Genomic DNA, 17,810 nt, shown 5'->3' on the forward strand with positions numbered 1-17,810 from the left:
TTACTTAAATTACTCACTAAAGTAGTTTTTCTTTCATCTTACTCAATTTCATAGTTTATTATACTTAACCCTTCAATAAAATTGAATTTAATCTAACAATCTAACAACTATAAAATCAAACATAACTTGACAATAAGTAACTTTTTACTTACCTTTCAAAATTGAGGAATTCAAGCCTAATAATGTAGACCACTTAATTCCTAACACTTTGGCAAAGAATTTCTATTTTTTTTTCTTCTTCTTCTTCCCCCTTTTCTTTCCCCTTTCTCTTTTCTATCTTCTCTTTCTCTTTTTCTCTTTCTTTCTCCCTGTTTCTATTTCTCTCTGCGTATGTTTGTATATGTTTTAAAATGTTTTTGGATTTGTATGAGTTTGGTTTATATATATTACTCCACCGCCTACCAATTTTGCTTTATCTCTTTTTTTTTTCCTTTTTTTTGTGACGTAGTTGACTTTTTTTTTTTAATTAATGCATTACAATACTAACGGGTCATCAATAGACATATGAAAAAATCCCAGTAAAAATGAAATGTCATGTATACGTAAGGGCATTCCAGTATGTTATTTAACACATTACTAGCACGTTTTATTGCAACTAATATTTGTTCAGCATATATCTAATCAAAATATACACAATAATGTATTAGAAATTGCTACGCATTTTTAATACATGGTTTGAGACACAATGTATCTTAGTATCTCGCAATGGATGTAAGTTATATAATAAAAGATGATGCGGTCTGGTGTTACTCTGTGCAATTGCATAGCAACATGCACACAAAAATATTTAGACCAATGTATCAGAACATAATATGTCATTCCGTTCACATTTTTTAGAATAACATATTCTTTTATAACATATATATAATTTATGGAGCGAAACATGTTGCGAAATGTTGCAAGTTCTATTTTTGCATTTTTTTACCGAACATAAATAAATATTTGCAGAACTGTGTAGGAATGTGATGTATTTGTCATTCGGGATAGCATTTATAACATAGTGATGTATAACAATCAAAGGAACTTAAGGAATAAAATAGCATATGAAACCATGTTATGCTAAGCATTTTAAAACCATTTTAACATTTAAAAACTAAATAGCAAACTATCAAAATTGGTTTATCATATTGTTGACTTAATGGTTTCGATATGGTGTCTTGAAGGTATCTCTCTTGTACTTCCTGTATATATTACATGATGATACATAAATTTTTGTTATGTTCTAATCAAAACTTAATCAAAATATTGATAAACAAATAATAGACGATGCAATTATATCTAAGAATGCAATTGTTATCGTTAGAATATGTGAAGCATATGTGTTTAGATATGCAATGTTCTAAAAAGTGCACATACGCACGAGGCACGGGCAAAATGTCTCACCGTGGCAATAAGCACGAATTAAGTGATCAATGGCTGGGCATGCCTACGCGCATCTAGGGAAGAATGGTTGGGCATCCGTAGGCAAGTTTCATTAAATTTTTTTTTAGTTTTTTTCCTTTTTAAAAGTCTTTTATTTGACTTTAGTTTGTTTATTTATTTATTTTTAAAAATCCTTTATTTGATTTTAGTTTCAAGTTTTTAAATGACTTTATTTATACAAAAGTTAAAAAAGACTATAATCGATAAAGAGTTAGATAAAATTTAAGTTACGATACTATCTAAATTACATAACTGACGTGGCGGAACATTATAGGGAAGATGAACAATCACAAAATGAGAAAACTCTCAAAGGAAATTTTATTGAATTCAAGAACCGTCGTCTCAAAAGGCTTACAACGCCTTAAATAGAAAAGAAAACCAAGCAAAATTTGGAAAATAGAATAAAAAATATTTTTCCAAAAATAGAAAAATATGAGATAACTACTAAGATGGAAAATCCTTATCTTTAGGATCATCCTCAAACAAACGGAACATAAATCCGAATTTTATAGAAAAAGATATTGCAAAAATAAAAACTACCATAAATAGCAAAAAAGCCTAAACGAGGACCTAAACGATGGATTTTGCCAAAATTGGCCTTGCATCAGGGCCAAAGGCACTGAGTTTTATTCATTGGCTCGATTCCAATCGAATTAGACTAACAATTCGTCAAAAATGAACAAACCCAAAATTATCATGAAATCAAAAAACCACACTTTAATGTCTTGCGACGGTCCCATTTCATCATAAACTCTAACCCCTTATGTACTTCATACTATAATCTTAAAACTTATTATTTCATTGAAAATTTTGAAAGTATGTATAAAGTTTCTATAAACTTATTATTAGTGTCAAATTTTAGTAGGAAAAAAAAAATTGATGTCTCAGATTTGATCTCCCGTATTTTGGCCTTAATTAAACGAATTTATTATCATCTCAGATTTGATTGGTTAAAAGATTTTAATATTTTCCCTATTGCCACAATTCACGTTATGGCAATAAAATCTGTTACAATAAGTATAGATTTTTTAAAATTTAACCCAAAATTTCAGTATTTTGGGAATAAAATCTGTCACAATAAGTTCAGATTTTTTTCCTTTTTACGGTAAACTCGAAAGCGGCAGGAACTAAAGGGACGGGTGCATCGTATAACTAACTATATTAACCGACTCCACCTATTATTCTTCCTCTCCAACTCAAACGCTAAAATCTCTCTCTGTAAATTTTGAAAATCTTCATGGAGACTACTACTCGATGCTCCGTTCTCATAGTTGGAGCTGGAATTTCAGGTATGCACGAATAAATATGTGATGCAGAGATGTATAATTTCGCGTATATTGTGTGTACGTTGAATTGCGTTTGCCGAAATCTGTAGGAATCTCGGCGGCCAAATTGCTTGCCGAGAATGGGGTGGAGGACGTGCTGATATTAGAGGCGGCGGATAGGATTGGAGGGAGAATAAGGAAGGAGGAGTTCGGCGGTGTGACTGTGGAGCTTGGAGCCGGTTGGATCGCCGGCGTCGGCGGAAAACAGTCCAATCCAGTCTGGGAACTCGCTCGACAATCGAACCTCCGTACATGCTTCTCTGATTACAGCAATGCCCGTTACAACATTTACGATGACAGGTTGTGTTTTCCTTTATATGTGATTCATTAATCTCTCTCACGCGTACGCGTTTGCACATTCAGTTAATGCGTGATTGACTAAATTTTTGGTCATTATTTTTCTATTTTGCATTTAAATTTGATTAACATTGACAGGTTGGCTGTGAGGTGTAATTAACAAAGTAATTTGTTCTTAATCAGCTAGTTCATATATTTTTGAGATCTTAATCAATCTGATAAGGCAATGCTATGTGTTAACGGTGACTCAGTTAAGGCAGAATTTCTTTATTAATTACTGGACTGATTTATTATATTATTGAAATCAAATTTGTGAGCGATTCCTCCTTTTTGCAGCGGGAAAATATTTCCGAGTGGAATAGCGGCGGATTCATACAAGAAGGCGGTGGAGTCTGCCATTAGGACGCTGAGGAATGAAGAATCTAATCGTGATGCTAATGTTCCAGTCCTTGCTGAGACGCCAACGTATTCTGATTTCTGCAGAGTTCCGAAGACACCAATTGAACTGGCAATAGACTTCATTCTGCACGACTTTGAAATGGCAGGTCAGTTCAATTTATGATTTTTTCCACGCCACGCTACATCTCACAGTAATTTTTTTTAATAAATAAAATATATTTAATTCCATTTGAATCTGAAAATTGGGTTTGGTTTACGTTTTACAGAAGTTGAACCAATATCAACATATATAGATTTTGGAGAGAGAGAATTCTTGGTAGCCGATGAAAGAGGATACGAGTGCTTGCTGTATAAAATGGCAGAAAACTTTCTTTTTACCTCAGAGGGTAAAATCTTGGACAGCCGCCTAAAACTCAACAAGGTATTATATTATTTCTTTCAACACTTGAGCATAAAGCAAGTATTACATATTTCCAGTAATAAGATAAAATGGAAGCAAAATAGGATATATAAAGAGTTCAGAAAAAAATTCACAAAAAGTGAGACAGTCAGTTTGTTACAAGTACATTCGGCATACCCGGGCTTACAAGATCAAAAGATGTACAAACATTAAAGAGCTAAAGACCCATTGCCAACAACTCAAAATGAATTAAAATATAAGGACACAATGAAAACATAACTTTATATACATGTGTTTTGATTCGTATGAGAATGCAATTGGATTGCTGTCTAAGATATTAAAAATAAGCCTATTTCTAGCTGTCCAAACATGGTAAATAGTGCTGGCCAACGCAATTTTTTGGCCTTGCTTTGTCAAGTAATTCGACGTCCCTCCTTTATCCATTTCAAGGCATTATTAGTCGTAGACATGGCTCTAGTGATACCCAACCAAGCACTAATCTGCGCCCATGTCGCTAAACTCATAACACATTGGAAGAAAAGGTGTTGGACTGATTAGGCCGAAGTTCGACAAAACACACATTTGTTGTACATATCCATGTGTTGCAGATGGTCTTTAGTGAGAAGCTTACACTTTGCACTAAGCCAAAGGATGAAAGAATGTTTAGGAGTGATACGCGATCCAAACATCCTTTGCTTAACCTGTTGGTTATTGTTTTCCCTTAACAATTATAAGTAATTGATATTAATTTACAATTCCTCTTTAATTAATAAAACCCAGAGATGGATCCACTACTTACTTCACACAAACTAACTAAATCATAAAATCAAAATTTTCTGCTTACCTCGTAATGTAGCCCAAATAGAAGATTAATTCCAAGTAAATGGTAAATTGAGCCCAGCTTAAGGTTGGTGAGTTTTTTTTCTTTCTCCCCCCCTTTTTTTTTTTTTTTTTTTTTTACTATTTGCTGAATTTTTCTCTCTTACTCGACAGCTCTTGTATCTCTTGGAGGAATGTTGAAGTTAACGTAAAAGGATACTGTTTAATCCTTATCAAGTGAAACCTTCCAATTCCAATTTCACACATTTGTTGTACATACCCATGTATTGTTTCGTGCCATTAATCTGTTGCTTCCAACTGGTAGATACCACATCCTGAAAATCCGAATGAGCAGTCCACATATTGAAGTATTTAAAGTGCTTGCCTTTACCTCCACCCTATTGGAAAAGTGAAATAATACATGGCGAGTGATCCGAAAGACGGTTGGCTGGAAATTCCCTGAGGCTTGAAAACCTGCTTGCAACCACAATTCATTTACCATAACTCAATTGAGCTTGCTCCAAACTGAAAGTATGCTCCCTAACGAATTTTTGGATCAAGGGCGCCTAAGCATCCCTAGGCGAGCTTCATTTTAATTTTTAAAATTTTTTTAAATATCTTTTATTATTATTATTATTATTTTTGAAAATTTTTATTTGATTTTAGTTTCAAGTTTTTAAATGATTTTATCTATACATATATATTACATGATGATAAATTTATTCTATATTCTAATCAATACTTAATCAAAATAATGTCGTTGTAATTGTTATCGTCAAAATATGTGAAGCGTATGTGTTCAAATAAGCAATGTTCAAAGTGGACAGATAGGGATGCTTTAGCATGACGTGTCTAAAGACATGACTAGCATGTTTGTCCCACAACATGTCATGCCGTGCGGTGTGGTGCTATCTTTAGTTATTTTCCCTTCCTTTTAAAAATAGACCCCTAAAATAAGAATCACGTAGACAGGATGGTCATGTGACAGGCCAAGACTCGACCGTCTGACCCATTTTATAGCTCTACTTTTGGAGAGGCTGGTTAGCTTTTTATTTTTATTCAGGGATAGTAAATTTTTAACTATGTAATAGTGTATTGTGTAATCTTCATGACACAAAATTTGTCATGTAAGTGAACATACCAATTTATTTGCATACAAAAGACAAACGAGACAAAAAAGTGTTATTTTTTAAAATAGATTTTTTGCTCTGAATTTAGTTAGGTACATGCAATGTATCTCGGAATAAATGCACATTGATGATTTGTTCTATTGTTCATAAATTTGGGCAGGTTGTTCGGGAATTACAACACTCGAGAAATGGAGTTTCAGTGACAACCGAGGATGGCTGCATTTACGAAGCAAGTTACATTATTTTGTCTGTTAGCATTGGTGTTCTCCAAAGCGACCTCATCTCCTTTAAACCACCCTTGCCTGTAAGTTCTCCTTTTCATAATTTCTCGTTATTCTCTTTAAACTACACATCTACAATATTACAATATTGAAGAGTATTAGATAGTATTAAAGAAGAGAAAATGTTCAAAATCTTGTCCTTGACATTGTCTAGTACAATCTAATGTTGCGTACCAAATATGCAGTTGATACTTACAACCATCCAATACTTCATTAAGAAAAATTATGTCGGGCAAAAACACCATTGAAGGTGGAGTTACCTTTGGTGGAACTAGTGGCATCTATCATGAGGCTTTTACCTCTGGGTCGAAGTGATCTGTATAGGACATATTTTCAAATGAAAATAAGTTATATAGCTTGATTGAGATAGGCCTTAGGCTTCCTACGAAGCCTCCGGGTGTGGTGATAGCTGGTTCCCTCGTGCCTTACTGGTGCTAGATATAGAAGTTTCTAGAACGCATCCATGAATAGGTCAATGGAGAGTATTACTTGTGAATGGAAACATTTGGCGGCCCGTATAACTCATATAAAGGATAATGCACATGGGCAGTTTTTCCTGTGTATGACAGCTTGGTTGTTGTATATTTAGAATCTTTATGAACAAATTCATACATTCGTGATTATTTATTCGTAATCCCCTTTGATCTGAGATATATGATTTCAGCTTCTTCAGTCATGTTCATAAGAATTTTTAAATACTAATGCAATAAAGAAATGATGAAACAGAAATGGAAAACAGAGGCCATCACCAATTGTGACATTAAGGTGTATACAAAGGTCTTCCTGAAGTTTCCCCATAAGTTCTGGCCCAGTCAACCAGAAAAAGAATTTTTTATCTATGCCAGCGAGCGGCAGGGGTACTACACGTTCTGGCAGGTGCGGATAATAATTTTTTTTTTGTTCTTGTGTTTTAGCAATTTGTTTTATCTTATCTTGTTGCTAACATGAATACCTATTCATGAATTGATGGAAACGAGTCATTCACATAGCATCTTTTTCATGAGGACGAGATATGTTGTTCCTTAATTTGGCTTTCCGATTAATTTTAATTGCACTTGAAAAAGGAAATGTCCCTTCAGATATTAGACACGTTATTTTCTTGGCATAATATTGTTCAATTACTTCATTGCAATGTTTTGAAAACCGGACTTGACCGATCGGTTCAATCGGGAACCGATCTCAAATCCTGTCCAGTCATAACATATTAACTGAAAATGAAAAAACCTATAAATAGCCCTTTGTACTGGCCATTTTAATTGGAAAACCGATATATATTTAATAATTCTTCACTTCAATTAAAAAAATTTTGGCCCCCGAAACACAAATAATTTCAATTTGAATAAAGGAAATTATTTTCAACACATTAATTGTTAGTTTTTGATGTTTTAAAATAAACTATAGGATAATAAATCTAATTGACAAATAATGATTTATATTTAACTTTGAATTAGTAATACTAAAATTTAGAAAATTGTTGTTGTTACAATATTTTATAGTTTGTTGGAGTATTTATTTATTTTTGATATCCGGTTAGACCATTTGACACAATCCTTTTCCTTTTCTGGGTCGATTTTTAAAACATTGCTTCTTTGAACTATTGCTGAGTCATGAAAAAGTTTGAGCGTCCAAATTTGATACGAACTTGAAGAAAGCAGTCCCCCTCAAAGAAGAACTCCACACCTACAGTACTCTATTAATGATATATATGAAACTTATAGTGATGCAGGATAATGTCAAGCCAGTGCTATTCTAATTCCTAATAAAACAAATGTAAATTTCGGACAACCTTTGATTTTTTGTTCAACTGTTGAGACATTATTGATTGATGCTTTTTACTGTCACAATATATTTACAGTTCCGATAATATGAATTTAATTGATTTTATGTCACTATCTAATAACATTGCAAATATCAAGCCCTGTTTTCTGAATAAAAATTAAAAGTGAAAGGAGACTATCCCACATCAATCACATCTACACACATTTTACTAATTATAGAGCTATTATTTCTTTCCCAGCCTTCTATCTGATGTTGCTGGAAGTGGCTGTTAAGCTTATTCGACAAATATGCTTCTTTTACTTTATGTGTGTATTTTCCATGCTGTGTAACTTTTTTTTGCAATATATAGTTGGCCAGTAGCAGCAGCTAATGTCTACATGTTCTTTGCACTGTCGTGAGAGAATGACATAGCATGAGAGTCCCATGTTAAGATTATAAATTCTTCAGTCAACTAAAACCAGTATGTTTATACTTACAAATGTCTCATTCTGTATGCTTCATGGGTTTCTATTCTATTGTCATTGCCAATAATCAAGGTGATAATCGTGCATTCCAGCTGTATAAAACCGTATAACGACTTATAATTCTGTATTATTGAGAACATGTATGTGTATAGCTTATCAGTCATTCACAATTAAATTAAAAACAAAAATGACTCTTTATCTGTTGCCATGTTATCAGCATATGGAGAATGCGTATCCAGGGTCTAATATCCTTGTCGTAACATTGACAAATGGAGAATCAAAACGTGTTGAAGCTCAATCAGATCAACAAACCATGATAGAAGCAATGGAAGTACTAAGGAAGATGTTTGGACCTGACATTCCAGATGCCATTGCCATACTCGTGCCGCGGTGGTGGAACAATCGCTTCCAACGTGGTAGCTACAGCAATTATCCTATCTACATTAATCATCAACTCTTAGATGATATTAAGGTTTGAATTTACTTCCATTCTTTGAAAACTTGTAAAATTGATGATGCACTTGATACAATGACCAATGAACCTTATACTTAGAAATAAGTATTTAATTTAGATGGCTGGAATCCACTTACTTTAGCAAAAGTACCAACTTAAGGTAAAAAAGGTAGAAGCGAGAAGTTAGTGGGACATATCAAGTAATGACAATATGTTCAGAGAACGCAATTCGGAGGTGGAGCCTCCATATTTATGCCATGTCTTAACTGGTTTTCCTTATAAATTCTTTTGTTCAGGCACCACTTGGACAGATATATTTCACCGGGGAACATACAAACGAAAAATTTAATGGCTATGTGCATGGAGCTTACCTTTCAGGTATACAATATACTAGACATTTTCCAACGTGGAGAAAGCAATCTTTAAGAACTATCATTTGTATCGGAACAGAAAGTCTGTTTTATATTTGTCATCAAAATTGAACAGGTATCGAAACCAGTGAAGCTTTACTAGAAGAAATGAGAACAGTGAAGCAAAGAGATGGCAAAAATCAAGATTTTCGAGCAGAACCTTTGCTAGCATTTTCGGGATCCTTAACATTTGCACAACCTGATGAAGCATCAAATTTCCATAAATTCAACATACCTAGACAGCTCTTCCTTCACAGTAGTAGTAAACCGAGACTTCCAGAAGTTATCTTATGACTAAATGGACTTCCAGATATATCATCTTCCTCCAGAAATAACATTCTGATCGATGACAAAAATGGCCCGCCGGATATGGATAGCAATGGTTGCAGTATATGCACACTGAAACAGCCGATGAGTGGAATGGACAGTTAGATATGGATAGCAATTGTGGCTCTCAATTCTCATGGACACTGCTAGAGAATTGATGAGCAATGGATGAACTGATTTGTTCTCCTTGAATTCCCCGAAGGATAACTGCAGACACCTGTGTCCTCAGTGAATACTAAGAGCAAAAAGTAACATCAATGCTCTTAGACAATTAATAGCAGTATATCCTGTTCTTTTTACATTTAATTATACTTTCATTTGCTTTTTCTTCTGGTGCAAAACACATTTTTCTCATCTGATTCGTTATTCTTCTTTTTTGATGTTGTCCACCTATTGACATCTTTCACAGTATTATAGAGCTATGGGACTGTTCTTGTTACTCTAGTTGGTTGACAAAAAAAAGTTTGTTATTGCACTCATCTTTAGCTTTGTTTATTTCCATATGTTAGAATTTAAATTAGGATTGTCTTGTACAGAATAGAAATTTGATTTTATTATCAGACAGTACGAAAGAACTCTGGTATGTGTAACGTGACTGACTTGAATTTCTCATTGAATAAAAATCTCATTTTGCTACACTATAAATAGAGGCTGCTCATTAGTGTAGATGAATTAAATGACTAGATATTTGTTTCGCAATAATTGACTTGAAATAACATAATGATCATTGGACATCATTTCGTATCCAATTGCAATAAATTGGAATTTTTTCTGGACGTGCTATATTTGTGATTATGCAAGAAAAACATAACAAAAAAAATGATTAAAATATTTTAGGCACCAAGTAAAACTTCTGTATAACTACGGGATACCAATTGCAATTACAATTGGGAAAGAACTCTGGTATGTGTAACGTGACTGACTTGAATTTCTCATTGAATAAAAATCTCATTTTGCTACACTATAAATAGAGGCTGCTCATTAGTGTAGATGAATTAAATGACTAGAAATTTGTTTCGCAATAATTGACTTGAAATAACATAATGATCATTGGACATCATTTCGTATCCAATTGCAATAAATTGGAATTTTTTCATAACAAAAAAAATGATTAAAATATTTTAGGCACCAAGTAAAACTTCTGTATAACTACGGGATACCAATTGCAATTACAATTGTTGTTGCTCCTTAAACCGAAGAGAAAATTGTACTATTAAATTCTCTTAACTATTCGTCTCAATAATCAGTTATCAATAGACATGAAAAAGTCCCACAGAAAATAACTTGTCATCCATACGTAAGGGCATTCTAGTACATCGTGTAACACATTACGTGCACCGTTTATTGCATCTAGTATCTGTTCCTCATATATATCATCAAAATATACACAATAATGTATTAGAAATTGCTGCACATTTTTAATACATGGTTTAAGACACAACTGAGTTTCTCGCAATAGAAGATGTAAGTAATGTCATAAAACATGCCACGGCCTCGTGTTCATGCAATTACGTAGTAACTCACACACGAAAATATTTAAACCAATGTATCAGAACATAATATGTCATTGCGTTCACATTTTTGAGAATAACACTAACATATTCTTTTATAACATACATATAATTTATTGAATGAAACATGTTGCGAAATGTTGTTAGTTCTTTTTCTTTATTTTTATTTTTTTTCATCTTTTACTAGACATAAAAAAATCTTTGCACAACTGTGTAGGAATGTGATGGATTTGTCATTTGAGAGAGAATCTATAACATAGTGATGTATAACAATCAAAGGAACTTATGGAATGAAATAGTATACAAAACCGGGTGGAATAGGGATGAAATGGGATGGGGTGGGGTAAAGAAGATGAGTTTCATTTTCTATTGTTTTTAATTTTTTTAAAATTAATTTTTAAATAATTTTATGGTTAATATAGTAAAGTTACAATTTTATCCCTTTCAATTTGGTCAAAATAGGTCAAAGTCCACTCTCTTGGTCAACTAACAGTCAAATTCCATCCATTTGGACGCCGGGTGCATATTTTTGAAAGTTTCGGGACTATGGATGGCACAAAATAAATATTATGATAAAGTTTGCAAAAAAATGAAAGGTTAGGGACCGCTACTGCAATTTTCCCTAATACTTTTGGATACTTTGAAATTTAAAACATGAAAAACGTATGTTTAATGGCTACTTGTCTACAGAACTATAATTACTTTTACGCCTCCATGTGTGTGTGTATATAATGATGTGGTAGTCCACTTATTCCATACATCTCATGTTGATCACGTTACTAAACACACTGCGAAGTAGGGATGTAAGCGAGTTAAACCGACTAGCGAGTTGAAACTTGAAGGTTGGGGTCGGGCTCGGCACGGATGAAAATGACTCGAACTTTTTTGGCCTCTTGCTCGGCTGGAAAAGTTCAGCCCTTCGGTTCGGGCCTAGCCGAGCATGTTCTTTTTTTTTTTAATTTGTTGTATTCTAAAAAAAATTTAAACAAATTAAAATATGTGCAATTTATATAAATTGTAGATTAAATAAAAGTTACATCATGTACACGAAATTAAAATTGCACATATAAATTAAAATTTCGTGTAAATTTTTTTTTTAAACAGATAAATTAAAAATTAAAAACTATTTTTGGCAGTTATAGTTGCCTAAAACAGGCAGTTGAATAGCTGCCTCAAGATAATAATTTCAATTACACAACAGCTTGTGCAGGTAGATAGGCAGCTATTAGCTACCTGTTTAAGCCGCCTGTTGCTTAGAGATAGCTGCAGCTGCCTGCAACATTACCATATCTACAATGTGCACTCCAGACAAATTGGAATCATATAAGGACAACATGTGCACCCCCCAAGCAAATTGTCATACAAGGACAGTAATGTGCAACCCCACAGAAATTGGAATAAGGACTAATCTTTATAAGGACATATAGCTACGGTTGTCAAGATCTTTGGTTCAATCTTTATACACAAGTTACTCTCATAACAATTTTGTTTTACAAAAAAATTATTAGTTTATATTTATATAGAATATTTATTATATCACACAAAACAATTGGTTTTTATGAATAACAAACTTATTTCATTTGAAGGAAAACGAAATAACAAAAACAACACCCAAACTCTAATTTTTCTAATTGATAAAAATATTGAACAATTAACAGACCACTACATCAATATACAATCATTATATTTCGATTCATATTTAACAAATGATAAAAAAGTAAAACATTTTGGTTCTCCAACCATTTCGTTTCATTTTAATTGACAACCAATTCGATTCCAAATACAATACCTTTTTTTAAAAAATATATATATATATTATTTATTATAGTTAAAAAATACATGTGACTAAATATTATCCTGCTTAGTGGCAAAAATACAGAGAAATTAAATTAACATATTATAATGAGGCATTCTAGAGAGGACATAAGAGTGATCCAAGTTTTGGTTCATAAACTATTATGTGACTTGTTAGGGCGAAAGAAAGATTTAAATGCCTATGAAAGTCAAAGTTCACATTGTTCCATCCTAGTTGGATAATTTTACTGATATGGATATTGAATTTAGTAGACTAAATTAACTGTTAAGGAAATAATCGTGGCCATTTAATATTATTTAGGAACTAATTAAAGTGATTTTATAATTTGAAAATTTAATTGGTCCATTGAGAAGTAACCGTTTCTTAACTACACACTTTGATGGAAAGTGAATAGTTTTGAGGCTCATTTAAAAATTGCCTCTATCTGTCCATAAATAATTGTCCTCATTTGCCTTGAGTAGTTGGTATCTAGAGTTACAATGGGACATAAAAGGATCTATCCTTAAACCGTACAAAAATTAAAAGTGAAAGGAGACTATCCCACATCAATCACAACATCTACACACATTTTACTAATTATAGAGCATTTATTTCTTTCCCAGCCTTGTGTATGAGGTTGCTGGAAGGGGCTTTTAAGCTTATTCGACAAATATGCTTATTTTTCTTCATGTGTGTATTCTCTATTTTGTGTAACTTTTTTTGCAACATATAGTTGGCCAGTAGCAGCAGCTAATGTCTATTTGTTCTTTGCACTGTCGTGAGAGAATGACATAGGATGAGAGTCCTATGTTTAAGATTATAAATTCTTCAACCAACTAAAACCAGTATGTTTATACTTACGAAAGGCTTGTTCTGTATGCTTCATGGGATTCTATTCTATCGTCATTATGTTAAGAACCTGAGATTGCTGCTAGTCTTATGCCGCTGAAACTGATCTGTACTGCCTCCTATGTGATGCTTCCACGTCCGAGACACGAGATTGAGGAGAGATTAGTGAGTGAATTCAAAAGAAAGAAATATTGCTATAAGGAATGTATATGGATATGTAGATGTGATTATGAAAGATAAGAATAATGAAACTGAATTCTGTATACTCAACTAAATGGAAATAACAAATTCCAAGGCTATTAGAGAGGCCCGATCTCTCCCCCCCTAACTGAATTCCCAGTGGTTCGCTGCGCCAAACTTGCCAACCCCCTTTCTATTTATTGGAGTTCTCCTACTACAATTTATTACTCTTTTACCCCTGGCTAATAAACTAAATGTCCTAGCCGCCTTCTATATTGGATGTGCCCTTCTTTTTCTCCTTTCTCGCATAGGTGAACCGGATTGGGGGCCTATCACATTACCGACAATCAAGTTAATAATCATGCCTTCCAGCCATATAATATCGTAAATCGACTTATAATTCTTTATTATCGAGAACATGTATGTGCATAGCTTATCAAGTCATTCACAATTAAATTAAAAACAAAAATGACTCTTTATCTGTTGCCATGTTATCAGCATATGGAGAATGCGTATCCAGGGTCTAATATCCTTGTCGTAACATTGACAAATGGAGAATCAAAACGTGTTGAAGCTCAATCAGATCAACAAACCATGATAGAAGCAATGGAAGTACCAAGGAAGATGTTTGGACCTGACATTCCAATTGCCATTGCCATTGCCATACTCGTGCCGCGGTGGTGGAGCAATCGCTTCCAACGTGGTAGCTACAGCAATTATCCTATCTACATTAATCATCAACTCTTAGATGATATTAAGGTTTGAATTTACTTCCATTCTTTGAAAACTTGTAAAATTGATGATGCACTTAATGCAATGACCAATGAACCTTATAATTACAAATAAGTATTTAATTTAAGTGGCCGGAATCCACCTACTTTAGCAAAAGTACCAACTTAAGGTAAAAAAAGATAGAAGTGAGAAATTAGTGGGATATATCAAGTAATGACAAGATGTTCAGAAGAATGCAATTCAGAGGTGGAGCCTCCATATTTATGCAATGTCTTACCTGGTTTTCCTTATAAATTTTTTTGTTCAGGCACCACTTGGACGGATATATTTCACTGGGGAACATACAAACGAAAAATTTAATGGCTATGTGCATGGAGCTTACCTTTCAGGTATACAATATACTAGACATTTTCCAACGTGGAGAAAGCAATCTTTAAGAACTATCATTTGTATCGGAACAGAAAGTCTGTTTTATATTTGTCATCAAAATTGAACAGGTATCGAAACCAGTGAAGCTTTACTAGAAGAAATGAGAACAGTGAAGCAAAGAGATGGCAAAAATCAAGATTTTCGAGCAGAACCTTTGCTAGCATTTTCGGGATCCTTAACATTTGCACAACCTGATGAAGCATCAAATTTCCATAAATTCAACATACCTAGACAGCTCTTCCTTCACAGTAGTAGTAAACCGAGACTTCCAGAAGTTATCTTATGACTAAATGGACTTCCAGATATATCATCTTCCTCCAGAAATAACATTCTGATCGATGACAAAAATGGCCCGCCGGATATGGATAGCAATGGTTGCAGTATATGCACACTGAAACAGCCGATGAGTGGAATGGACAGTTAGATATGGATAGCAATTGTGGCTCTCAATTCTCATGGACACTGCTAGAGAATTGATGAGCAATGGATGAACTGATTTGTTCTCCTTGAATTCCCCGAAGGATAACTGCAGACACCTGTGTCCTCAGTGAATACTAAGAGCAAAAAGTAACATCAATGCTCTTAGACAATTAATAGCAGTATATCCTGTTCTTTTTACATTTAATTATACTTTCATTTGCTTTTTCTTCTGGTGCAAAACACATTTTTCTCATCTGATTCGTTATTCTTCTTTTTTGATGTTGTCCACCTATTGACATCTTTCACAGTATTATAGAGCTATGGGACTGTTCTTGTTACTCTAGTTGGTTGACAAAAAAAAGTTTGTTATTGCACTCATCTTTAGCTTTGTTTATTTCCATATGTTAGAATTTAAATTAGGATTGTCTTGTACAGAATAGAAATTTGATTTTATTATCAGACAGTACGAAAGAACTCTGGTATGTGTAACGTGACTGACTTGAATTTCTCATTGAATAAAAATCTCATTTTGCTACACTATAAATAGAGGCTGCTCATTAGTGTAGATGAATTAAATGACTAGATATTTGTTTCGCAATAATTGACTTGAAATAACATAATGATCATTGGACATCATTTCGTATCCAATTGCAATAAATTGGAATTTTTTCATAACAAAAAAAATGATTAAAATATTTTAGGCACCAAGTAAAACTTCTGTATAACTACGGGATACCAATTGCAATTACAATTGTTGTTGCTCCTTAAACCGAAGAGAAAATTGTACTATTAAATTCTCTTAACTATTCGTCTCAATAATCAGTTATCAATAGACATGAAAAAGTCCCACAGAAAATAACTTGTCATCCATACGTAAGGGCATTCTAGTACATCATGTAACACATTACGTGCACCGTTTATTGCATCTAGTATCTGTTCCTCATATATATCATCAAAATATACACAATAATGTATTAGAAATTGCTGCACATTTTTAATACATGGTTTAAGACACAACTGAGTTTCTCGCAATAGAAGATGTAAGTAATGTCATAAAACATGCCACGGCCTCGTGTTCATGCAATTACGTAGTAACTCACACACGAAAATATTTAAACCAATGTATCAGAACATAATATGTCATTGCGTTCACATTTTTGAGAATAACACTAACATATTCTTTTATAACATACATATAATTTATTGAATGAAACATGTTGCGAAATGTTGTTAGTTCTTTTTCTTTATTTTTATTTTTTTTCATCTTTTACTAGACATAAAAAAATCTTTGCACAACTGTGTAGGAATGTGATGGATTTGTCATTTGAGAGAGAATCTATAACATAGTGATGTATAACAATCAAAGGAACTTATGGAATGAAATAGTATACAAAACCGGGTGGAATAAGTTGTAAAAGAAGCAAATAGGTCTCACAGATTCCATTGAAAAGAAATGGTTCCTTTAACCATGTTACACTATGCATTTTTACAATATTTTAACATTTAAAAACTAAATAGCAAACTATCAAAATTGGTTTATCATATTTTTGTATTCATGGTTCGACATGGTGTCTTGAAGGTATCTCTCTTGGACTTCCTGTAGAGTTTGTGAGCAATTATTCGAAATCCAGTACATATATATTACATGATGGTAAATAAATTTATGTTATATTCTAATCAATACTTAATTAAAATGTTGATTGCTAGGTTTTAATGTTGTTGGCAGTTTGTGAACAAAAATATAGTTAAAATATTTTAAAAAGTCAAAGGGTCGAGTGGTTGGTTATTTAAATAAGTTAAAAGTCATTCTTTGTAACACAAGAAAGGTTGTCGAAATTTCGCTAGCCTACTACCAAGTTGTTGCTCGAGCAACAAAAACATAATGGACTTCGCTAGCTTGTCGCTAGGCCTTCGCTCAAGCAAAACATTGTTGCTCACTTGTAGCTGAGCTTTCTTTCGAGCGACGGTGCATACTCAAAAACCCTAATTTTTGATTTTTGAGAATTTTAACATGCCCATACTACCCAAAACATTCACTATATAAATACCTGGACCTCTTCACGAAATTCTAAGGATTGAACATTGTGAAAAATTTTGTATATGAGCGATGGTGCATATTGAGAAACCCTAATTTTTTATTTTCGAGAATTTTAATAGGCCCATACTACCCAAAACATCCACTATATAAATACCTGCACCTCTTCACGAAATTCTAAGGATTGAAAATTTTTAGAAATTTTGTATACTTCATTCATATCTTTCAATCCTTACATGCTTGACTATTACAATTGACAAAAATAAAAAGTCCATGAATCAAACACCAAAACCCATACTTTCGAAGTATCTATCAAAGGTTGAAGATCAATGAAGGTGGCCAGAGTTCCTAT

General features: G+C 33.1%; 1 protein-coding gene across 2 annotated transcripts; it reads left to right on the forward strand.

Annotated features, from left to right (window-relative positions):
* Positions 1-2,631: 2,631 nt before the first annotated feature.
* Positions 2,632-15,879, forward strand: LOC111407809 (polyamine oxidase 1-like). Of its 2 annotated transcripts, none has more exons than XM_023037488.1 (9): positions 2,632-2,711; positions 2,798-3,047; positions 3,381-3,589; positions 3,710-3,864; positions 5,953-6,096; positions 6,800-6,949; positions 8,534-8,788; positions 14,882-14,963; positions 15,072-15,879. In XM_023037488.1, exons 1-9 carry the CDS (start codon positions 2,660-2,662, stop codon positions 15,287-15,289), a joined length of 1,515 nt encoding a protein of 504 aa, XP_022893256.1. In that variant the 5' UTR covers positions 2,632-2,659; the 3' UTR covers positions 15,290-15,879. The 2 variants fall into 2 exon arrangements, with proteins under 2 accessions (XP_022893256.1, XP_022893255.1); XM_023037487.1 differs by lacking the exons at positions 14,882-14,963; positions 15,072-15,879 and adding exons at positions 9,067-9,148; positions 9,257-10,064.
* The last annotated feature ends 1,931 nt before the right edge of the window (positions 15,880-17,810 follow it).

Source organism: Olea europaea, chromosome 13, assembly GCF_002742605.1.
Source record: "Olea europaea var. sylvestris chromosome 13, O_europaea_v1, whole genome shotgun sequence".
Taxonomy (NCBI): Eukaryota; Viridiplantae; Streptophyta; class Magnoliopsida; order Lamiales; family Oleaceae; genus Olea; species Olea europaea.